The 25,869-nt window shown below is 34.5% G+C and overlaps 1 protein-coding gene across 1 annotated transcript in view; it reads right to left on the bottom strand.

The window, feature by feature from the left end:
- Nucleotides 1-4,413: 4,413 nt before the first annotated feature.
- Nucleotides 4,414-25,869, bottom strand: part of CWC27 (CWC27 spliceosome associated cyclophilin) — a 155,771-nt gene continuing 134,315 nt past the window's right edge. The window contains exons 13-14 of the mRNA XM_037530677.2: nt 25,403-25,506; nt 4,414-4,832 (exon numbers count right to left, since the gene is read on the bottom strand). Of these exons, the coding sequence (XP_037386574.1) occupies nt 4,670-4,832; nt 25,403-25,506 (267 nt within the window). The 3' untranslated portion in view covers nt 4,414-4,669. The remainder of the gene's footprint in view (nt 4,833-25,402; nt 25,507-25,869) is intronic.

Here is a 25,869-nt window from a genome sequence, read left to right as displayed (position 1 = left end):
CTGAAATGGATGTAAGTCTCATGCAATATCATGTGTAACTTTTCTCAATTAATTTAAAAAGTAACTTGAATTTTTTTACTGCTTGGGAGAGTGTACCCATTCATTTACACCAGTTAAGAATAGAGAGAAAATATAAAATGATCACATTCCTCTTACTCAAAAATTCTAAGTTTACTTACAACTACTGAGACCTAATCATTAAACATACGTTTTAGCCACTTATTTTCTGTGCATTATACCCTTCATTTCAAATGTTACTAAAGCATTTGAATACTATAATAAAGCTCCAACTAGATTAAATTTACAAAATAAATGGAAAAGTCACTTAAAAGTTTCCTACTTTTACATTATCTTGACTATTAAAAAGTGCCAGAACTTACGCAATGATATCATTTTTGGTATGAGAAAATAATGAATTTCTAAAAGCCCAAGAATATTCTCTTTTCGACTAGTGCTCTGAAGAAACCTCCAGGAGATGTTTTTTTCCGATCAAGTAACATAAATTAGTACCGTGATCTAACCTTAAAAGAGTAATTCCCAGCAGATACAGAAGAGAGACCAGATTCCTACATTTCATTTGGAGGCCAATTTCTTTTGTCTCCAGGCAGGATTCTGCATTTCTAACACAAAATCTCTCCCTTAAAAAAAAAAAAAAATCAAACGGTGAATTTGTACATTATCACTTATAGGAAATAATTTATAGAACTATAATTACATTTCCTTCCTTCCTCTCCTTCCTTTTTTTCCTGTGACATTTAGTTGCTTCTTGAATTGGACATATGATTAACTGAGACAAGAAAAGTAAGCAGAGGGCAGCCAAGTGACTTTGGACAAGTCCATCAACATTCAGAGATACAATCTGGGATAAAAATATAGGATGCAGATTTGCTAGAACTTTTCAACTGCTCAGATTGTGTGAAGTATTCACAGAAATAGGCATGTAGATTGTAATCTTGGAAAAAGGTTAAAAACCTTTATAAGTTCTTTAGTACCGTGTAATATATAAGCTTTTAGCTAGCAACTAAACTGGAAAATATAACCATCTGCATACTGGAGCTATCTTTGGTGGCTTGAAATTAGCCATGCTGGGAGTGTTTATATAATAGAAATCAGCAAAGTCTGCAAATTAGGACTTTTCTTTCCTGTTTCCCCCGCCCTGCACCCAAGGGAGAGAGCTTAACAGCATACCACTGAAAATAGCTCTCCACAGGGATTTATGAAATGCTTAGCACCTGTGACAAAGATATTCATGTACGACTTTGGGAAGGAGGATTCTGGGGAATAAGCAGGTATTCTTTCTAACAGCATAGCACTCTAAATGCCCATCTTAGTAAGATTTGGCATTTTGTTTCTTCTCTTGGAGTTCAAATTTCATCAATTGTTTATTAGAAAGGATTTCTCTAAAATACAGTTCCCATTTTACTTTTCTTCATTCCAAGCTAAAAGAAGGAGATCGAATATGTATTAGACAGGAAAACCTCCTGCTTTCCAGTAAGCAGAAGTTACCTGATGAAGTGCATAGTCACTAGAACAGTCAAAGCCACAGAGAAACCAGACCTGGGCTTTTTTTTTTTTTTTTTTTTTTTTTTTTTGTGGTGAATGACAGTGTTAAAGAATGTAACCCCTCTTAACTTCTCTACACCCGGTACATACAAATTGCTTATACTGATACAACCCTCAATGGTAACTCACTTCACACCTCCATTTTCTTTCTTGTTATCACCAAGATTAAACAGCATGTTTGGGCAATATTCTGCATTTATCTAACCTTGTCCATACAGGCCACACTGATACAATAGAACAGGTTTATGTACCTCACACGTCAGATCCTATCAAGAAACTTGGTAGTGACAGTTTGATAAGGACACCATAGTTTATTGAACTTGTTCTAAAAACAACAGCAGCAAACCATTCATCTCCTCACACTTTTTAATGACCTTGTTCTGTAGTGTCCCCATTTTTAGATGTAGCAGATGTATTACTGACTGTGGCTTCCGAGGATACAGAGAGCTGTGAATATGTGATAATGTGTCTTTTGGTATGACACCATTAAAAATTTTAGAAAATCTGCATTTTTCTCCAATTTCCCATTGAGAAAAATTGATAAAGGACTGGTGTACAGCTAGTTTTAACTTGAACCTTGCTACGAGTTTCAAAGTGAAAAAAAAAAAATTGTCAGGAGATGAGATAAGTGTTACCAGGAGTTGCATTTTTCTTTGCCATCTAGAACGTGTGGCATTGTCATGAACAATGAACAAGAATGCTAACAGATATCACTGTTCCAAGGTGTAATACTCTTTGGGCATGACACATAAAGGAAAAATAAACACAAATATAAAATTAGAATTAAATATAAAGGCCAACTTTCAGACATGCTTTCAAAATTTTTTGTCTTTGAACTGGTTTTTGCAATCCCTATGGCTCAAACCCATTCGTATGACATAGTGTATTCATGTGCTCTCTAAAATTTGTTGTTGCTATTATTAAGTTGAAAGTAAATTTTATTACCATAAGATTATTCTGATAATATTCTAATTTCTGTGGAATTCAAAAATTTTCTGCTCTTGTGATTAAAGCAGGAGCGGACTATTCAACTATAAAACATGAGGTTTACTTTTGTTATTCAATTAGCTTTTAAAATTTGTAAGTATTATTCTTCTGGTTTGTGTCTTGGAGGTGGCAGTTCCTCTGTTCTTGGGATAATGCCAATCTGGTAAAAAAAAAAGGTGGACACATTCGAGGAAGGAGCAGTAGAGAAACCCACAGGGTACTTAGTACAAACAGATGATTGATGGTAATACATTTCATAATAACCTGAGACTTTGTGAGTCTGAAAAATAAAATTTTGCTTTGTAACTGTAATATAGTTGATATTTCAACTTTTGCTTAGTATAAGGCACACTTCTAAACTGACTTGTTTTTTGTTGGCTTTGATCACCCTGCTTTGAGTGGGTTGACATTTACCCAGAAACCTCTATCATATCTCTTTTTTAAAACTCTCTCCTAGTTACTGAAGCAAAAAAAGGCTTTTGTTAGTACTGGGAGTACTTTTGTCCTCTCACCTCAGCTTCTAGATGTGATCATGAAGAAAAATTATGAACTATTTTCAAAGATACCAAAATGTACAGAGAATATGATGACTGAGTACCCACTCATCTACCTTAAGTAAAACATTACAAATATAAATGAAGCCACTGGTGTTTTCATTTCATCTCCTCAGAGGTAACCATTGTTTTCATGTTTTACACTTTTGCTATGTGCATTCATAAACAAACACATCATGCTGTTTGTGTTTTAAATTTTTATATAGATGGTTTCCTTTTTCCCACATTATTATTAAGATGTGCTAACACCTATAGCTTTAGTTATTTTTACCACTCCAAAGTATTTTATAGTATGGGTATACAACTACTTATTTTTCCGTACTTTGCTTGATGCTTCTATAAATATTTAGTAGAAATCTCTGAGCAATGTGTGAAAATTTCCCTAGGGTACAGACCTAAGGTTTGTATTTTTGGATCAGTGGAAATACCCATCTTTAGCTTCAATAAATATTGCCAAAGATAGAATCACTGGCAGCGAGGCCAGCAACTGATTAACAAGTTCTCCAGGTTCAAAGATTCTGATTCAGTAGTCTGACAGGGGGTTGGCAGGCCAGTAGTATGGCAAGAATTTGCATTTTTAACAAGTCAGCCAGAGACATTTCAGCTGCTGTAGTGTAGTGTCTGGGACTACGTTTTGAGGTCCAGTACTCTAGAGAAAGTACTCTAGAGAAAGACGAATGGGTTATATTTGAAAGGGTGAACTGAAGAGAGCTTATATGAAAAGATGGGGTTCATGAGGTTTTATTAGGCAACTAAAAGTTACCCAGCGGTCTCATTTTAGCTTTTGGAATCTGGAAACAACAGAAAAATATAGACATACATAGTAAATAACCTGTATACTGATTGTCATCAGAAACTAAATTCTTCATGAGCTCTGCCTCTGGAAGGCCACGCCTTACTGAGGGGGGCCGGAGGGGGCGGCGGGTGGTGTCTTCCCGCCGTGGGAACCACAGGCTTGGCTCATGCTCCATAGTGTGGTAGTATTTTGACCGTATCCATAAAACCCTTGAAGCAGATGTGAACATTCACCTGGGTGTTCCTCAAGATTTCAGGCATGAGGCTAGTGAGTCTTACTCATTTGACTATTTTTAGATATTTATATGCAAAAACACACAGAATAAATTTTTATATTATTTAATTTTTAAATTATATTCCAAAGTTAGTACTGTGTTAATAGAATGCCAGGGAGGTTGGCCTCAAATATTCTTCCTGCAAGAACTTCTTAAAGAAATCTTGAAAATGAATTCTTTATATATTTTAGGGCAAAACGCACAGTCTTACAGAGTCTGCAAATGGGTAACATTTAAATTGGAAAGAAAGTGATTTTATTTCAGATTTACAAATACAAAAGGTCAATTCGGAAAAAAAAAATGTACCAGTAACCAAAAGTATTTGCTCGCGTCATTCCACAATTCACATAAGATAATAGTTTTTCAAAACCACACAACAGGTTCAAAAATACTTCTTTTCACACCCTTAAGTGATGCTGTTGGGAACAATGGCTGTTACAGGGCCATTTATTGTGGGCACATTTCCAACGAGTTCTGGTTATCATTACTCTCCTTTTATCTTCTTTCTTTCTTCTCTCTCAACAGCTTTTTGCTTTCTTCCCTTCTTCTTTTATTCACTGGATTCCGAGGATCATAGATTTCAAATGTATCTGAGTCTTGCATGCTTGCATCTTTCACTTTTCTGGTTTTATCCTCAAACTGAAGTACATGCGACATCCTAAAGAGGGGGAGAGACGGTTCAGTGATTTTGGCAGGAGAACTGAAAGCAGAAATTCTATACTACACTCTCCTTGGCATAATGAACCAAACGGGTACAGAGCACCAAGATGAGTTTATTGTATGCTGGTGCTCATACCACATGGAAACCAACTTCTCAGAAAACACTTAAATTTGAAAAACATGTCTGGGGTTTGTTCTGTTGGTTTGTGTTTCTAGTAATGAGTCTCTTTACCTCATACTTCCCTTGAGGTTCCTTCTCTGAAGGGAGGTTAGAAGAGTTCTACTCAGAAGTATTCCTTAAACTATACCCAGAGAACATTCTTCCAGCTTCTTTTAAAAGAGCACACTTAGCCAAGAATGAGCCAGATTGCAAAGCAAAACTTCTGACACTAAACCAGTCCTATCTGACTTTTTTTGTTTTTAGTCATTGAGTGGGTCAAGAGTAGGGAATGTGTTAAGAAAATTTTAAAGTGATGTTCAAATGGTGTAATGACTCCCTTTTCTGGGGAGTTGCTGGGTTCAATTTTTTTTTTTTTTTAACTACAAAGGGAAATGAAAAACTAAGCCTTTGGCATAGCTTCATAAACTGATTTCCTCCTCTTACTGTTGATTACAACAAATCTAACTATTCTGCTTTCCTATTTTATCAAATACTTACTGGTCTTAAGGTATCAACATGTGCTTGAATCATAAGTGGTCATAAGCTGGCTATCATTAGCAGCAGGGAAATATGTAAGCAATTAGCTCTGGCCCATTAGGAGGTGTCAGAAAAAAATAAGGAAGTCAAGACACGGACTTTCAGAAGAGTTGAATAAATTTAGAAAGAGCAAAGTCCAATTTTATATATATAAACAAAACTATTAAAGCTTTTCCCATTAGTTATTTAAGCAATTTTTAAAACAGAAAATAGACATGCCTAGCACTTTTCTTTTATCACAGCAGATAGGACTAAATTGCTTAAAGGATTAACACTCGCCATATGTCAGTTGTAACTTCAAGATGAAATCCAAATATTACATTAATTTCTTTTTCTCTACATAAGCAGAGATTTAAGTAGCAGGTAGTAACAGAGTCCCCCACCTTTTTTCCCCCCTGTGGTGGTATAAATGTTGAGTGAAATAAACTTGGGTGACAAAATCCCATGGATCTAATCAGATTCTAAAGAATCCTAGGAAGATTTGGGAAGGGAAATGAAAAGATATGACATTAGTAATACTATAATTACTAAGGGTTTAGCAGCTACTGTTCACCAGGGCTGACAAGTTGAGTCCTATTAACATTCTCACCCCCTTCTATTTCAGAAAAGCTAATAGGAACACAATGAATACAAGGGATTAGATGGAAGATGTGGAGTCTATTTTAATTTACCAAATGAAGTAAGTCACTTTCACATTTCTGTATATGATTTATAATATATTATTGCATCAAATTTCATAACTGATCCTAATATATGAACTAACTTTTTTATACTTTCATTGTTTTAGTAAACATCCTTATTTAGAAAACACATCGGGGGGCCATTGTTTATTTAGATGGATTCTTTTGATTCTGATTTTCTTGAACCTTCAATGTTCTACCATGTTTAAGAAATAGAATAAAGCAACTCCCAACCCCTAGAAAAAACCTGATAGTTCCATAGTCATGGTAACAAGTGAACACTAGAACCACACTGGATTTAATTAATTAATGATGACTCACCTACGCCTAAAAGATCAGTGACAATTGACTTAGTGAATACACCCCTGAAAGCGAATTCATCAGTGACAGCCTCATGATTTTGAAAGGAGGCTGTTGAGTAGTGGATTCACTCCAGTAAACATGCTCCAGAAAGACAACCAGTCTCTCCTGAACAATGCTATTCCTTAGGCTGATGTCAACCTCTATAAACAATCCCTGACCCCAAAACCCTGTAAGATTGCAACTTGCTTTGCTCAGAAATCCTGTGCCTAAAAGCACAGTTCCTCTTTATTTAAGTAAGAAACCAAGCCTTTTATTTCAGGTATTGAGAGGTTGTCTTTTTCTTTGGAACTTCTTATAATGTGTGCTGTATTCCCCACAAAGCACACTCTTTAGAAACGGTATATACATTACCAGTGACGAGGACCAAGTTTAAAAGAGTGGCAAGACTTTAAAATTTTTCTCAAGTACATCTATATTGACAAGAAACTACAAAGCCATTATCTTGGAATATCTTATTAATACCTTCCCATATACACATTCTTCAGTTTTAAAAATAGTCCCTTTTGTGCTCCAAAATACAGATTTTTTTTGTAATATCCATTTCTAGTAGGGACATCCAAGTTACAAAATGGCTTTACCATCGTGTGTCAATTAAAACCATAAAAAAATGTACCTTCCTCCTTTCTATGTCATAAAAGGATCTTGCAACTATTGGATTTAGTTGGCTCTGGTATAAGAAATGAAAACTAGACATGTGAACAACAGCACAAAGTCCACAAAAAGAAACAGATTTTCCTACAAATCTGAAAAAACAGACAGCCATAAATTAAAGTAGCTGTCTGTTTCAACTGTTTGCTTCGTACACCACTGCACTAAACAAGTCCAACGTTTTGATTAATAACAAACTTAAACCCAGAGGAAAGAAGGGGCTATCAGCTTACAAACTACTTCAGTTTTAATATCATAATACTTAGCATGGCTGGTTACTCAGCAGTAATATTTAATCTTTAATAGAAATAAAAGCATAATCAAAATGTGTCACCCATTTATCTTTCAACATGCTTCGTTCACTTCATTTTAAAAAGCAAAACAAAACACTTATTATGATTTTCAGCATAATAAACTCCTGACCTATGTGTCTCCATAAATCTCAGATTGTATGAATTGAAAGCATGCCTGCATTTTACAGTCTCCTGTGAGAATACACATGCAGACTTATAATACCTACTTAATTCAAGTACACAAGGGTCTGGTAGTTTACAATCTTGTATGTCCCAATAACTCAATACTATCCACTCTGTGGCTGGTCATGGAATTGGCCCAGCCAGAGTTTTTGGGGCCAACTTTTTGGAATTAATTACACACTGATCATTTACATATGAAAAATTGAGAACTTGTTCACTTGAAGGCAAGGACAAAAATTTAGTTCTGATTAATGAAAAATGTGACATCAGCTCAGATTCTCAAAGAAGGACATTGACTTTAGTGTGTCATAGCAGGACAGAGACTTACCATTTCAGAGGCTGTGTTTGACTTATTTTCTGCATTGGGATTACGCAGAATTATAAACAAAAGCAAACACCTGATTTTTAAAAAAGGGCCTGGAATTTGATGAACCTCAATTGTAAAAGAGAAAGATATGGTAGCAATTAATATTAATGAGGAACACAAGAAGGGAAACTCATTCTTACACATAAATAGCTAAATATAGACTTAGAATGCTAATAATTCTTTTGTGGCTGAAATATAATTGAATTATTTATGAGTATAAAGTAAACAGTTATCTTTTTTCATTGGGAATTCTAGAAACCATTTCTTTCCATTTCTAACCTATCACCCCACGCTATCATACCAGAGCCTGACCCTTAAAATACTCTAACAACTGGATCCTTCTCTCTCACCAGCTCATTTTCTTTCTTTCATCGACTCTCATCATTCTGTAATTGCCTGTTTATTTAATTGTGAACAGACTGTTAGTTTTTTGACGCAGGTTGAGTTTTGTTCACAGTTATATTCCCAGTGCTGAGCACAGTGATTTGTGCTGGGAGTCAAAGCCTTTGTACTGTCCAGGCCTACTGGCTGGTACTAACTGGTTTGCTAAACTAACACCCAACCTCCTTTTGTGGGCAGGGACTATTTTTTATTTCTATGATAAAGTTATAAAATGTCTAACAGGGTCTGCAGAAAGTCTGACACTCAGCACAAGTCCACCTTTTTCTGACCTCCTTTGGTTCAGCACATGGAAGGCTGATTTCCCACTGCACTCCTATCAGTGATGGCTAGTTTTACTCCTCATAGACTACAGGGGATCATGCCTTCTGTTCTTTTCCATTCCCCATGATATCTAATGTGAAACTAGACAGGGTATTTTTTTTAAAGCAATGATTCTTAAAGTCTAATGCTAGAGCCCTGTATCAGAATCACCTGGGCAGTTAACAATCACTACTAGGCCTCCACCTTCAGAGGCACTGATTTAATGCTCCAGAATGGGGCTTCAGCATCAGTAATTTAAAATTTTTTCCTTGTGAATTTTAAATACAGCCAAAGTTAAGATCACAGTACTAAAGTTTAACAACCTTTACACTTTCAGATTGATTTTACCAGCCAGTTGTTCTTGCTCCTTCAGAGATGAAAAGCAGCTGGGTTACTAATGACAAACTATGCACATACTCAAAGAAGCTTTAAGTGGCCTCTAAGCCTATTATTTGAACTGAATAATCTCAAGTGTATAATCCACTTTTTATATATGGTTTGAGGATATGCCAAGGAGGTAGGTTTAATTATTCACTCAACAAACAACTAAGGACTTTTTATGTATGGGACCCAATGTCAGACACTGGGGACACAAAACCAAATATGACTCCTTAAATGAACAGATAGGGAAATGAACACAGAGATCATATCAAATGTATACTTTGGAACTGTCTGCAAAGTGGGAGGCTACAACAAGAGCAGCCATTGACATCCCACACTATAAAAAACTCTCACATGTCTGGTATTCTTTTCAAATAACTGAAAGGGTTAGGCAGGAAAGATATTATCACCCCTTTTTCACAGGCATCTGGAAGATTTATGGTCAAGAAATTTGTCACTGGTAAGTAGTTGGCCAGGTACTTTCATAAATGTCTTTAGAGGTAACAAACTTTCATCTTGTGAAAGGAATAAGTCAAAAGTTAATTCAGTGTTAAGTATGATAAAAAATTAGATTGGGTAGTGCTTATTTTGGAATACAAAATTTAAAAAAAAAATTGCAACTCTAAAGAGATAAGAATGATTATTTGTGTGGCTCCCAGGCTGGCTTTTTGAGCAATTCCAAAAGAGAAGTTCCAAAAATGTCTTAAGCTATGAGTGCAAGACTTTGGGAAAAGGCACTTTTCTTTCAGGTGAATACTGCTTGAAAAAAAGGGCAATTACTTTTCACTGTAAATTTGTATCCCCTTATTGCCTTTAATCATTGTTCCCTGGGACCAGTCCCAGTTTTTCCTCTTACTTCCTAAAACAAGGATGCTACTAGGTAGGGACATCCCATTCAGCAGGGGGTCTGAGAGGGGCTGGACCAAGGGCCCATGGCCTGCCTCTGGAAGATTGGTATCTGGCAGTCTCTTCTCAGGCACCCGATTACTAAGCTTGTCTTGTGGTTGATGATGATATCCAGGTCTTTTCTGTTATACATGTTTTTTTAAAAAATGCAAATCTGGTTATAAGACACTCCTGATATAAATCCTTCAGTGAATCCCCATCGTCTACACAATGAAACCCAAATTTCTTATGTGGCCCCTATGTTTTGGATTTTGCTTTCCTCTTCAACTCTATGTCAACTTCTCCCATCACATCTTATGTTCTAGGCATCCAGATTAATGGCAGTTTCTCCTGTCTCCTTGCTTCCCCTCTTCACACTAAACACTTCTCTCCTTCCACGTATCTAAGGTGTCATCTCCTCTGGGAACCAGTCCTGATTCTGTTTCTAGACTGTTCAGCACTCTTTCTCCTGTAGGAATAGGGCCCTGTAGTTCCTATGGGGCTAGTTTAGAACTCAGACCCTACAGCTTCTAAAGATTATCTTTGCATTCTCCCACCCCCCATGAGAAACCTGTCTATGGATAAAACCAGCTGAGAGGAAAATGGAGCTGGAAGATAGAAAAGAGAGAGCCATTACTGATGCAGGTCATGCCCTAATTCTATTCCTTAAAATTTTCATGCTGATAAATTCCTCAATTTTGGTTTAAGATTACTCCATCATTTGTAACAGAATTTTTAGTAATGGTTTGTACTAATTCCTGAAAGTAGAATTCTTAGCACAAAGATATGCACATTTTTTAAGGCACTTCATACATATGGTCTAACAGCCCTCTAGAAAGGATATTGAAAATCACTCTTAGCAGCAGCATTCCTTACCTAGCTTTGGTTACTACTCAGAGTGATTTTGTTTTCAAACCCCCTCTCCCAAGTTTTTACTTATTTTTATTTCTTTTGTGATGTTTGTGTCCTTTGCCTATAAAAAAAAAAAGGGCCTACTCATCCTTTTTTTATGGATTTGTAAGGATTCTTAATATATTGAAAGCATAAACTCTATTCATCACATAAATTGCAAATATCTCTTCTAGTTTATTTGTCTTTTAAGTTTTTTTTTGGTGGAGTGTCACTTATCTCGTCTTTAGTCTCTGTCTTTAAAGTCACACTTAAGAAGTCTTCGCTTATATTAAGACCATGTAAATATCTACCTGTATTTTTTAAAGCATTTTTACAGTCCTTTTTTTCATTTGTTAATTTTTTACCAAATTGGAAATTTTTTTTGGTTTATTTGGTTAAAGTTCTAATTTTTTTTTTTTTTTACTGACTGACTATCTGGTTGCTCCAACCTTCATTTTTTGAATAAATCACTCTGTATTTAGGTAAAAAAAAAACCTTACAGATTTTTAATTTTAGGGCTTTTCTTTATCCACTAATTATAAGAAACTTGGGGTTTTTCTTTCCACAAATGTTCTAAGTCTCCTTAGGAATTAAGAAATTAAAGGGTTAAAGTATCAGCACTGTGAAAAAAAGATGTGTGACCCCTTCCAACGTGAAGTAGATAGCAGAGTTCACAGTACTTCAAATGAAGCGACAGGTACAGACAAAACATGAATGAGTTCAAAGATCAAAGTGTGTTATAAAGAAAAAGTCCAGGAAAGTGAGGTCACTGGCATTCTTCACATCTAGCAGAATAGGGCCACACAGGACCGAGATGACTGTGAGAACCAGAAGAGAAGTTAGAGAAAGAAACTGAGGAAAAACGGAAGATGAGAGAAGACACACTGGGAAATAGAAACACTGACTTAAAGGAAGCTGAGAAAAAAATGCAGACAGAAATAGCTGAAACTCAGAAGAGATATTTGAAAAATTGACAGGAGAAAAATAAAAACAAAAAACTAAATTCTTAAAACAAAAAGGATTTAGGAAAATAGAGTATGTAAATGAACCCACGGAAAAAAAAGAGACACTTGCCTTTGCAAAAAGAAAACAAAGATGAGAACCATTGGAATTTCTTTACTGGTCACCATTAACATGAAAAAGCCTTCTTTGTTCTAACCTTTGAATGAATGTTAGTATTGTCCCTTCTATTTGGGACTTTGAAAAGTCAACTCCTAAAAATGTCTTCAGTTTCCTTTAGTTAAGAATAAAAAAAAAAACTCATAGTGTGTCTTTTATAAATATTGACTATTATTGGAGCAAATAAGAAAGATGTAATTTTCAAAATATCTTCTGCAACATGGGAATACAGTTTTTCAGTTTTTTTGACTAACATGCTTAGCACTCAGCAGGCCACAGGTGGAAAGATTTAAGAGGCTTTCCAGAATAAATCTGTAATATGCATTCTTACACCTGCCCTGGAGTTTAACCAGCTACTCAGCCAATAACATTTTTTTTTTCAGCCAATAACATTTAATTTATGGTGAGTGAACTAACAAAACAACAGAGGGAAGATGGAGTTCCCAATCACAATGGTCTGCTAAGCAGCTTGGGTACATGGCTATCTGCCCGTCTTTCTCAAAATGAATTCATGAACAAAGTAAACTTCCCTAACATGACAGAAACTTATTTCAGGGCAAAGTGTGAAAGCCCGCGCCAACACAGAGTTTTTTCATCTAGGGGAGAAAAAACAATGAAGAGCTGTCCTTAGAGACTGGACAGAGGGCTTAGAATTAAAATAATCACCTCTCCAAGATCAGCAACTCTGACAAGAACCTATTTATAAAGAAGCACGTTGGTCTATGTAGCATTATTTATAGTCCTGTAAAAAATGAACACTACCCAGGGAACCTGGCCTATTCCTTCTTGCTTCATTTTATCACTAGAACTTTAGAACTTGGCTAAGAAAGGAATGGAATAAAAATATTTACATTACACCAAGCTTATAATTCTATGCTCTCCAAAGTGATGATATGCTTTTTGCTTTGTATTTAAATTGCATTTACAACTGATGTTCCTTTGTATGTGGTGCCCACCCCCCCCTCATATTTTAGTACTGGTTAAGGAATAAGTCAATATTTTATCAATGAGATAATACTGTTCACAATAAGAATATCGAATCTCAAAATTTGTTTTATCTCAGGATTTTAAGAATTATGATAGAAACTAAAGTTAACTGCTACTACTTATAGGTCAAGAAAATGTCATTAAAAACTGTCTAACATAGAAATGGCATAAATTCTAATCATCACCTCAAAGATCTACTAACAGTAGCCAAATATAGAGAAATTAATTCTTGTAACTATCAACATCAAAATGAGAACCACAAAACATTTAAGCAATAATTGTTCCAAACACCTAGTTCAATCCTTATAAAACAGTATCTCATTTAATCCATAAACTAACCTACCAGGAAAGTACAATTATTACCCTTTTTATGTTTAAATAAAGAGTTAGGAAGGTTTTGCAATTGGTCTAAGATCACACAGCTAGTACATTTACAAGCTGGGATTCAAATTCAGATCTGACTCCGAGTCCCATACTCATAACCATTTTACTATTTATATTCCAATGAAAAATTATGGGTATATATATGGAAGGAACTTCTTGTTCAAATTAAACATTTTAATAACTTTCTGAATTTTAATTCTTCAAATAACACAGGGATTATAATACTAGGGATATGGATTAAATAATTTTCCATGATTTAAAGGGAGCTAGACTATGTTTGACCAAGAGTTTAATCAAGTCCTGAAGTCACTTATTTAGTTTTAGTACTACAGCTTAATGACACCGATAGCGCTTTATTAGAAAATATGAAAAACATACATCTAGCTGGTGAGAGAAGTTATTGCAATACAAAATCATAAATAAGAGATCTCTTAAAAGACAAACAGAATCAAATTATTGAGTAGAGGATGATCGATTATTTCTGAGATTTATCTCTTCCCAGCTATGTGCTCTTGATCAAGTTATTTAACCTTTTTGTGCCCTAGATTGTTTCTGTAAAATCTGGGTATAAGAACAACATCTAGCTTGTAGGTTTAAAAAAGATTCTTTGTAAATGTTAAACAAAAGTTTCTTTTCATAATTTTTATCTCTACTAAAAAACAGCTCAGGTCTCAATATTTGGCCAACTAAATTTATTTTGGTCAATTGGATTATCTGCACACAAGGACAAAACCTTAATGCTACATGTAAGTTGATGATATGCATAAATACCAGAGAGAAGGGATATTAATAATTTAAAATGACAGATAATATAAGATTATTAAGGAATGTGTTTGGAAGAGGATTTTGTGGCTGCATTTATACATGGCTATTTTAGATGTCTTGGGATTCACATGAAAAATGAAAGAAATGTTATCTATTCTATGACTTTGTTAATCCTTTGTACTTTGTACTTTGTTCAGTAACCTGGAAATAGAAAAAATTCTGATCAAGCTCCTAAAAACATTTATATATGTATACTAGAAAGTGGCAAGTGAATATCCTAGATTTTGCTTCTCAGGCTATTTATTATCCATATGCAATCTTTTTCATTCCTTTGAAGGTATAGAATTTGTCTAGAGACTGGTTATTTCCTTCCTGGCACTAAGGTCACATGCAGGTAGTGGCCACTTTTAAATAATGGAGTCTTTTTACTCAATCCATGGGCAATTGTCTAAGCTTTTTCCAGGTGTGGCTAACTAAAAGAAAACAAGAATGTAGCACATTAATCAATTGCTTAATAAAGTTTGTAAAGTATAAGTGTTGAACAATAAAGGTCCAACTTGCCTTAGCAGATATTACATAGCATGATAATAATTTACCTACCAGTGAGATATTAGCATAGAAATATAAGAAAAATCCATGTAAAAAAACCAAAATGGACCCAAAAATACACCTAAGATTTTATGCAACGGATAAAGGTCATATTTAATAGGTCATATTTAATTGGTCATATTAGATTATGGTGGTTAGCAATTAAGAAAAAAATGGAAATGGCTATAACATTAATGTAGTACAAATACCAAATCAATTTCAGATAAAGACAAAAATTAAAATAAAAAATACATTTTAAAAATACTAAAGAAAGACATAACCAGGTTATTTATATAAGCCTGGGATTATGAAGATGTATAGGATGAAACTGATCATTTTTGATGATAAAGACTGGCAGATTTAAATGCAAATGTAAATTTAAAACTCCTATTTAAAAACGAAACAATATTTATTTTTATTTTTTTTTTTAAGATTTATTTAATTTATTTATTTATATAAGCACTGGCTACAGTCAGAAGCGCGGGAGGGTGAGAGAATTCACCAGAGCCAGCGCCGGCTGCAGAACAGGCAGAAGGACCCAGGTACACTGCTGAGGGAAAGAAGCAGCAGGCGGCAGGAGTGGTCTGCGCGCCATGTGGGACCCTCCTCCGGGCAGCTTCACAACCCAGCGCTCAACCGCTGCGCCACCGGGGAGGCCCAAAACGAAACAATATTTAAACAAAAATAATAACCTAATATTTAAGAGCTTTTATAAATAATTAAAAATATTAGACTATACAGTTAAAAACCACAACATTAATGAAATAGAAATGGCCAGTTAAAATATTAACATATTTTAAAAGTTCAATTTTACCAGGAAACAAATTAATATAAAGTTAGAAACTGACAAAGATTAATATATCCATTATCTGTTATCTATGATATATTACAGCACATACATACTCACATCATACATATTCTCCTAGAATAAGGAGAAACCAGCAACTTCATACATTGCTGGTACAGGTATAAATGACTCAACTTTTTGGAATGTAATCCAGCAAACAAATTAGCAAAGGCATACCTGAGTTGACAGAAATCAGAGACAGTTGGTGGAGAAGGAACTAGCTGGAAAGGGAAAAAGGAACTTCCTGGAGTATTGTGAAATCCCGTATCTTATTCCGATGGAGTTTATATAGGTATATACAATTGCCAAAATGAATCAAAGTAAACAGATAAAAACTTTCATTCTCTGATATGTAAATTATACTTCAATTAAATTTAAAAAGAAAGGATACTCAGCAGCTTTACTCTTTTAGTCTAAGAAATGAGTGGATTTATAAAATATTTAATTACTGAATTATAAAAGGCTTATAAAGAAAAACTGGGTGAATTTCCATTGTTTGGCAAAAAATATATACATAGCTCTATATATACATATATTTATTTGGAAGGATGGTTATCCATGGGATAGTAATTGTTTTTTTCCTGTCCCTTTTCAATATTTTAAATATTGAACATGCGTTATAAGCACAAATTAAGTTATTTGAAAAGGCAATGACAATTAGTATTAACTGCATCTATTATATAACTGTGTGAATGAAAACAACATCTCTTAAAAGTGCCTTTAAAGAAATGTAAACAATTATTTTCAAATTATGCTTTTTCTTCACTATATTTCACCTGGAATTTTACCACTTGGGTTTTTGTATCCTGTTTAAAGCATCATTTAAAGTCAAATAGAGTTAAAGTGTCAAAGCAATACTGATAAGTCCTTGATTGCCTGTGTACAATGGCAACTTTCATTTTGCAATGGGTTTGCTGCTGTCACTACCACTGTGAAATGACTTTTTTTCTTTTACGACATTATGGTAATCCCAAGAAACTGCTCCATAAACTTTCTTTCCAAATAAAGAAACTACTTATGCCTATAGTTTTTCTTTGTTTCAAAGTGCTGTCATCTTGAAAAGAAAGAAAAAAGAAAAAAAATGATTCTGGAGACAGTACACAATGTATGACTTTACCCAGCATAGAAAAGGTAATCTTGTCTACTCCCCTTTTTCTCTATGAATGCTGACTTTACATTGGTTAAACTTTGCAAGCCTTAGCATTTTATAATCTGAATTCAGCTTAAAGACCGCTTTACTATACTTTTCTCAGCAGATTTAAAAATGGAACCTTTGAGCACTACTAGTGTATTTATTGAATATATCAACATTCCTTTGAGGTCACAGATAACATTAACTGAATTAATTAAAAACTGCCTTTTCTTTACATGTTATTTTTCTTTACATGTTATTTTTCCTTGTGGTTATTACATTGGAGGATTCTAAAACTAACATTTTGACATTTAGAAAGTTCAGCCTCTACAGCTTAACTAATACGTAAAGACTTACTAATACTACACCTCCCCTTATTCTCTCACACCTAATATTTCTTGAGCATTTCCTAAAAGCCAGACACTGTTGACTGCTTTACATGATTATCTCATATAATTCTAATAATAACGTTGAGGTAGGTATTATAACCTCCAAGTTGCAGGTGAAGAAATTCAGGCTTATAAGTAAGGCTGTTTTCGAGGTCAATCATTGCTCACTATCAGTGCAGGGATTTGAACACATGAAAGTCTGTTTTAACACATCACTGGACAATTAGGTGATAATTCAATACATGGGATTATAGAGTAGATTTTGGCCTCAAAACTACTGGTGAAAAAAAGAATAGCTGTTTTAGAAGGAACTTCCACAATAGTTAGTATCTTTAAAGGAATATGGAAAGTATTCAAAAGATAAAAGTGAATGATATGCTATATTCAGCTCCAGTAGACAGATATCATTTAGAATCAAAGATCTCTGAAATTCAAGTTGAAATTTTTTCCTCATCCTACTGAATTTTGATTCATATTGATTTTACTGTTAGTAGAAGCTGGCATTCTGGAAGCAACATGGGTCATGTGTGACTCACCATTTTTAAAGGGTGATCTTGGGCAAATAACCTGAGCATCAGTTTTTTTCCCATTTATAGGATGGGATAATATTAATTATCTGAAGGAGTTGTAAGAAACGAATCTACCATAGGTGGTCCCTATCTAATGAGCCATATGAGACTTTTGTGAGGGTTCAAGGAGAAGCATAGAATAAAGGTCCCTACAGTACAGCACATGCAAATACTTGTCTCAACAACAAATTGGTGAGATTCAGAGTTACCTTCATCTCTTACTATTAGTAAAAGATTAAGGATTTAAAAAAGCATAAATTGGATGTATACTTTAGGAAAAGTATAAGTGACTTCTATTTGTATAAACTTATCATTTAATCTGAATAAATTATAATTGGCTAAAATATACTTAATTAGTTTCAAAAGAGATCATGAGATGTCACATTATAGTAGTTCTACAGATAGATCATGAAAATATATGCACTCCACAAGCAAAAACATGAACCTATAATATACCTTACACCCTTCTCAAATATTAAATGGATTTTAGACATATCCAATGTAAAATACAAAAGTATAAAACTCCTAGATGATAGCATACAAGAAAATGTAGATGACACGTGTAGGATGATGATATTTTGATATAGCACCAAAGGTGTGATCCATGAAAGAAATAGTGGTATGCTGGACTTCGTTAAAATTGAAAACTTCTGCTTAGTGAAAAATAACATCAAAAGGATGTGAAAACAAGTCACAAATTTGAAGGCAATATTCGAAAAAGACATATTGGATACAGGATCATTATGCAAAACACACAAAGCACTTCTAAAACTCAAAAATGAGAAAATGAGTACTTTTGTCAGATTAAAAAATAGACAAAAAATCCTTAGCAGAAAACTCACCAAAGTAGATATAGAAATGACAAATAACATGTGAAAAGATGGTCATTGTTATAGGTCATCAGGGAATTACAAATTAAAAGAGATACTACTACCTCATACCTAGAATGGCCAAAATCCAAAACAGTGTAAGGACAAAGCTAGTGGAGATGTGGTACAACATCTCACTGTGGGGAGTGCAGAGGTAGTTCAGCCACTCTGGTAGAGGGTTTAGCAGTTTTTGACAAAATTAAACATACTTTTACAATAGGTAAAATATGGACCAACAAATATGGTCCTTGGTATTTAATGAAAGGAGTCAAAAATGTATGTGCATAGAAGAACTTGCATATTGATGTTTAGAGTAGCTTTATTCATAATCTTGATGCAATAATGAGATGGAGTTTTTAAATGGTACATTCAGACAATGACTATTAGTCAGTGTTAAAAAGAAAAGAGCTATTAAGCCATGAAAAGACATCAAGAAACCACAAGTGCACATTACTAAGTGAAAGAAAACTCCAACTACATGACATTCTGGAAAAAGCAAAACTGTGGAGATAGTAAATAGATTAGAGGTTGCCAGAAGTTGGGGCAAAGATGAAAGGCAAAGCACAGAGGATTTATATGGGAGTGAAACTACACTGTGTGATGTGATAATGATGAATAAATGTCATTATACATTATTCCAAGCCCACAGAATGTACACCACCAAAAACGAACCCTAATATACACCATGGACTTTGAGTGATAGTGTCTATGAATGTAGGTTCATCATTTGTAAGACAGGCTCTAGTGGGGGATATTGATAATAGGGAGGGGCAATGCATGTGTTCAGTAGAGAGTATATAGAAATCTCTGCACCTTCCTTTCAATTTTGCTGTCAACCTAAAACTGCTCTGAAAAAAATAAAATTAAAAAATAAATATGAGTGAGAACAGAGAAAAACTGCTCATTTTAAACATTTAGTTTCTATTTGTTTGATTATAGTGAATTCACTTCGAAAAGGAATCCTGAATTACACAAATAATAGCTTTATTCAGAAACCTATCTATGATGAAAGTAAATTCCTAAAAAATACTGAAGGGATGTTCTAGAGTACTATCCAGAAAAGCCCTGGATTTCTGCCTATGGCATGTTGCTACTCACTGAATCGCAGATCTTTTAGCCTCAGTTTCCTCTCAGGTCATTAGAGAATAACAGACCTTATCTCACCAAGTTACCATGGAAGGATTAAACCACATCAGGAGAGTTTAGATGCCTATGTGAACCCAAAGTCTCCTTATTATTATCTTGCCAATGACCTATGAAAGCACTTCACAATTTACTCCTGATGTCTGTCCTCTACAGAAAACTCCTTCTTTACAGTGACATCTTGTCTCATTTGCTATTAGACTATAAATCAATGGGGATGGGTGTCCTGTCTAACTTTTTTTCCACATTCCGTACCACATACGTAATTTACATTAAACACATAAGAATTAAATAACTTTCAATTTCTTTATACTCTTATAAAATGGAATTAATCTGACCTTTTTGAATAGACTGAGCCATAAATGCTATGCTGCAGCATTAACACCACTAAAAGGTTTTAGTTTCACTGGATGATGAGTGTTCTTGAGGATTCTTTTTATTTTCAAAAGTCTCACATGCTGTAAAGCATGTTTTAAGGGGAAAAATGCATAATATTTGGAGTACCTAATAAATGAAATTAAGGTTCGGATGACAGCAGCATTTTAATAAGCATAAAAGCTCACTATCTGAACTATAAGAAAACACAAAGCACAATTTACCTTAGGCTACAAGTTAGAGAAGACTGTGAATTAAGGATGACATTTACAGTAATAAATATAATTACAGAAAAGGCTGAAAATATTATTCCCTAAAAGCTAATGAATGAAAACTTGTCTTAGAGCTGATTATATAGTCGAAATTCTACTAACAAGAGGTTCAAAGTCTTACCAAGAAGAATAAAGGGGTGCACTTTATAATTAGTGAATAAAATCACATTGGCTCTTTGGAAATACAGCAACAAGACTTCACAGCAAAATAAACTCCCCTTTTGATCCCATGAACTAAGCAATATTGCTTTTTCCAGATTGATTGAGCCAAACATGTTTTATTAACTTGATTTAAGACTCCAGGTATTATCCTATTATAAAACATCTCACAGCTGGGGACTTCTATATTGTTCCACAGCCCACAGCCCTCCCAAAGATTTCTGTGAATGCTGATATGACTTATGATCATCAGATTTCTTTTTTCCTCTCATGCTCTAGCTTTTTTCTGGCTTACTCCATGCAAAAAGAGTTTGAAACAAATTTCTCCTGAGTTTCATATAACCATTCAAATAAGCACTGCTTCAGTGAAGGTTGTTATGAGGTCTAGACATAGGTCACATCAGTTAGTATACAACCTTTCAGTACCAGTCAGACCCCCTACTTCTATGTTTGTCTTAAATATAGTAGTTTAGTGATCAACTTTTGGGACTGGAGGGATTCTGCTCTTTAACCTATGAGGTTTAACAAATCTGCCTCTTAAAGCAGGCTAAGGTTCAATAATAAAAATGAAAAAAAAGGGAAACAAAACCAGAAAAACCAAAATAGATCCAAAAGTTCTAACCCATAGGACTATTTTTAGCAGGAAAGCTTTTCAGAAACAAGAACAAGACTACTTTGACCTGAGGATGAGACAATTACTTATGTTGAAACTTTTACCAGTTTTGTTATAAACAGAAGCAAACCAGACGGTATATTTTTTAAGTTTACAGAGGCAAAAACATTTCTCAAGTGTTATTCTTGTTATTCTTTCAGTCAGCACTACAAAGCAATTAAATAATTTTTGAGATTCTAATAGCCTTAAATGCAAGTCTTAAAATTGACATTTTACTTGGGAATATATATGGGAAAAACATATTGGGTGAGTCATTTGAGAAAATCTAGCAGAAGCCTGACATATATACTCATTGACTAAGCAATTTACATTTAGAAATTTATCCTGGGAAAACTGACAAAAATATAGATACACGGATGTTTATTGTATGTTGTATATAATATCAGAAAGAGCCTAAATATCCAATAACATGGGTCTTATCAATTAAGCTGTGGTTCATCATATAGTGGAATTCTACATGGTCATAATACAACAAACATTTATAGATGACAAGGAAAAGCAATACTACATTTTACCAAGGGGAAAAAAGTCATAAAATTGTAGTTGTACATGATATAATTTCACCTTAAAATATTTATGTGAACAGAAAAATCTTCGCGGGAATATATATATGTATAAATTCATAGTATTTATTGTTGTGTTTGGGGTCTCAGGTGATTTTTATTCTTAGAGGTCTGCATTCTGATTTTTCTACAGTGAACATCTAAAAATAATTTTCAAAATATTTAGTTAAGACAACTCGGTAATTATTAGTGTTTTCCTAATACTTTTAAGGCTGAACACTATGCACTGTAGGCAAGTGGAGGGGAAAGAAAGGATGCCAAGGAGGGAGGAAGGTAGATAGGCCTTTATGTCTATTATTATATTTGCTGGAAATTTAAGTTAATCTTTGATTCAACAATCTGGAAACAATTTTCAGTGGAACATAGTAGTGAGTGGCTAACAGTCACAAAATCACAGTACTGACATAGATTTAATTTTTCTCCTCTCCTTAGAATGACCATTTTGTTGTGTAAGGACAGGTGGCTTTCTTTTCTTAGTCTGTCCACTGTTGTCAGATACAGCTCTCAAAACTTTTTTGGGAGCTAACCAAGATTTATCTAACTCAACCCAAAATGGCATATGGACTTCATCCACATGGTCATATGAATCCTTTGGCTGATGATTCCTGCCATGTATCTAATTGGTTTTATAAAATCCATGCTTGAAAGATTCAATAGCTCTAAGAGTGTGATGCTTTGGAACTAAGGAATGTAGTGGCAAAGGGGCTACTTTAACTTCTATGCTGGAATTTGGTGCCCATCACCACCACCAAATATTGGTGCTATATATTGTAGCAAAGGAAGAATCCTAACAATTTTGAGTGAAAAATTTCTAGCATGCATTTCAGCTTACATCTACTACTACTACTTCTTTAAATGTCTTGTTAGACAGTGAAATCTGGGAATAATTATCAAACACCATATACAGTGTTTACAATAGAATCATATTTCTTTTCTTTTCTCTCCCCTCCCACTTTTTTTTTTTTTTGCATAAAAAGTAGAATGCTGCTGAATGGTACCCAAATGTCTGTTGTATACCATGCCAATACAGCAGCTCAGCCAAAAATGCGAATAGAATAGTTTGCCAAATAAAAGAAAACATAACAAATTGGTAATGGTTTCTATCTTGACAGAAAGTGAAAATGATCCCTCAATGTGTGGTCACTCATGCGGACACATAAAAATGTCTTAGAAGCAATCATTTTACCTCAGATAACAGACCCTGACAATGTAGTACAGAGGGACTTTTGCTTCTTAGAAAAGCAGCAACCGTGACCTACAAAATAGTCTGGGAACCATGTAATTTATGCATAACACACATGCACATGCCATGCACTCATAATACTTGTTGTAAATCATTTTGAATATAAGACTTCTTTTCTGAGTGGAATATACTTTATGAGAGAGGATCTAAATCACCACAGACCTGATGAAGCTTAACTGGTTTATTTATGAACACAAATGATGCTGCTGCTCTGCAGGTTACCAAATTTCAATAGTCTATACTGCAACAAAAAGGCATTATGTAAGAGTTCATGTATTCCATATAATTCTGTATAGTGCTTTGACAATAAAGGCATTTTATTTGATGTCAGATAAAATAAATTTTAAAAAATGTGTAGGTGTGCACTGCACAGTTCTGACTTTCTGTTCAGGACACTGCAGCTGAAAGCTGAAATGAAACCATTGATGATCTAGTAATAGTTCCTTTAGCTTTATTTCTCCTTCCTTTACCACTTATTTTTGTTCTCCAGATGGAGCACCGGCCAACATCTTTGACCAGTGATTTTTTTCCCCATCTGGAGTTTTCCCATTTGTTTAACTTTCTAATGAGGATATTAAGACATTGTATTGCAAAATTATGTCAAAAACAAGAATGACACATTTAAAAACACATAATTGATATCTGAAGCTAATGAGGAATTCAAAATGAGAGGATACTAAACCAAGGAGGTAGGAAGAACTTTGAGAAGTTAAGTGGCCTTGCCAAGTTGAAAGCAAATTTGAATCTTGTGGGTTATGAATTTCAAATGAAACTTCTGGGTTTGAATTTGTTGGTGACTTTCCTGTTCAATAAAAAAGGACTTAAATGGCTTATAAAAAGGTTAGAAAAACTTATTGGGCATCAAACTGCTCTTACAAAACACCATCTTGATGAGTTAAGTGTAAATGAATCAGAAACACATGTATCATATTTCCTCAAAAAATGCATATGGATTCAAAAATAAGGGGAAGAGGAACTGGCAAAACATTTTTTGTGTGTGTGGTGGCTGGACCCAAAACATTTGAAAGATATTTTGAGACATTCAAGGAATCCAAAATAAAACTAAACCTGTCCAGTCATATAAGAAACAGAAAATTTTTCTGTATAATGCACATTTATCTCTGTGGGTCAATCAACATTTACCGAGCCTTCACCTTTGGCGGAGCAAGAATTATGGGAAGAACTAGTTTTTGCCTTTAAGTAACTTTGAATTTAAGTATAAGCAAATATAAGTCATAGAAAGCTATAAAAAGAGATCAAGAGTTTTACAAAAAATTGACAACACAACCCAGATCACACAGAAAGTACAGAGTGAGAAACACACAATGCCTTCAGGGTCTCAGGAAGGTAGGCTTCATTCCATTCAAATCATTGCCCTGTGGCCACTGGATTAAAGTTATATATAGTTGCAGAGTCTTACTTGCTTAAATGTTTTCTTAATAAGTGTTTTTATGTCTGTTTTAATGAGTGTCCCAGCCCTCTTTCCTCCACCCTCTAGATTTGTGAGAGCTCAACAAATCTTGCTGACTGGTTTCCTGGAGGACTGGGAGTGCTGAACAGATTTTTGAAAGAGGGAGAGATGCTCTTTGGCAGCGGGGAGCGAGGCTATGATTCTGGGTTGGGGTAATGGCACATGTGACAGTTCAGAGGCTCCAGAGGGTGAGTCATGTGTGGGGGGTGACCCACGGGCTGGCTTGCAGCAGTGTGCCTGAGCCAGACTATGGTGGGAGGTGGAGGCAGTTAGGTGTGGGGAGGCCTAATATACCACATGTGCAGTCATCTTGAGAACGGAGGAGTGTGATAAGGGAAAGCATAATACTTGTTCTTTTATTTTTCCCCCTTTTTTGTCAGTGCAGGATAAAATGCTAAGTAAGCGTAGGGCTTGGACAAGTCATTAATTCCTTTACTTCTTGTAGAGTCTTACAAAGCTGAAAATACCCAAAGATTAAAAATAAGTTAACTATGTATGTATTGCTGGGACTGTAGGTCATAAATCTGAAAAGGAACTTAACAGAAATATGAAATGGAATACTGGTTTCTAAAATGTTTGTGGCAAAGTGTAAAATGTTAATGATTGAGAATCTGTTAAGGCTGCTTTCTAGCTGTGTAATGTGAATTTTATCTTTTCCTCACTATTAGAGAGGTGCTTTGGGCAGCAGTAGAGTCATATATTTCTTGTTATTTTTCCATTGGACAGCATAATACAGAAACACATCAAATCCTTAATAAATGTTTACTGAAGTGAAATGAAGTAAAAGAATGGTGAGGGCCTAGAATGATGAGGGCATTACTGAAGGCAAAGTCTGAAAAAAAAAAATGGGGTGATGTAGTAGAAATGTCCTAATAGTATCTGTGCTCTGAACCTTTCCTTTCATGGTAATATAAAAGAATTAAAGCTTACCATCCTTCATCATCTTCTACTTCCGTTTCGGAAATGTCATTTTCAGGAGTTTCAGCAATTGCTTGAGTGAGTTTAGATTTAAACTGGTTCAGCAGAGCAAGAGTCTGAAATAACAATTAGACTATTAAGTTTTCTGAAAAAGATAAATATAATTTTAGAAGAAACAAATTTGGTAGGGAAGAAAATACCCTACCAGGATATAAACCATTTAGATAAATTTTTAATTTTGGAGGAAAAGAACAAACCTGTCTTCAAGCGCAACAGTGACATTCACAAACCTTAATACTATCTTGTTTGCATTTGTGTTGACATTTTTTTCATAGATACATGACTATTTTCTGATTTGGGGAAAATATATTTGCTTATATAGAAGGTGCTTAAATTTTAAAAGGCATGCCAAAGTTTTTTAATGTGTGTAAAATGGGAGGTATGCTACAAAGATATGTAAAACCAAAAACAAAACACCA

This window comes from Talpa occidentalis, unplaced genomic scaffold (genome assembly GCF_014898055.3).
Source record: "Talpa occidentalis isolate TD23 unplaced genomic scaffold, MPIMG_talOcc4v2.1 talOcc4.6, whole genome shotgun sequence".
NCBI classification, from domain to species: Eukaryota; Metazoa; Chordata; class Mammalia; order Eulipotyphla; family Talpidae; genus Talpa; species Talpa occidentalis.
Note: the sequence above shows the minus strand (reverse complement) of the source record. Positions and strands in the feature narration are given on the sequence as shown.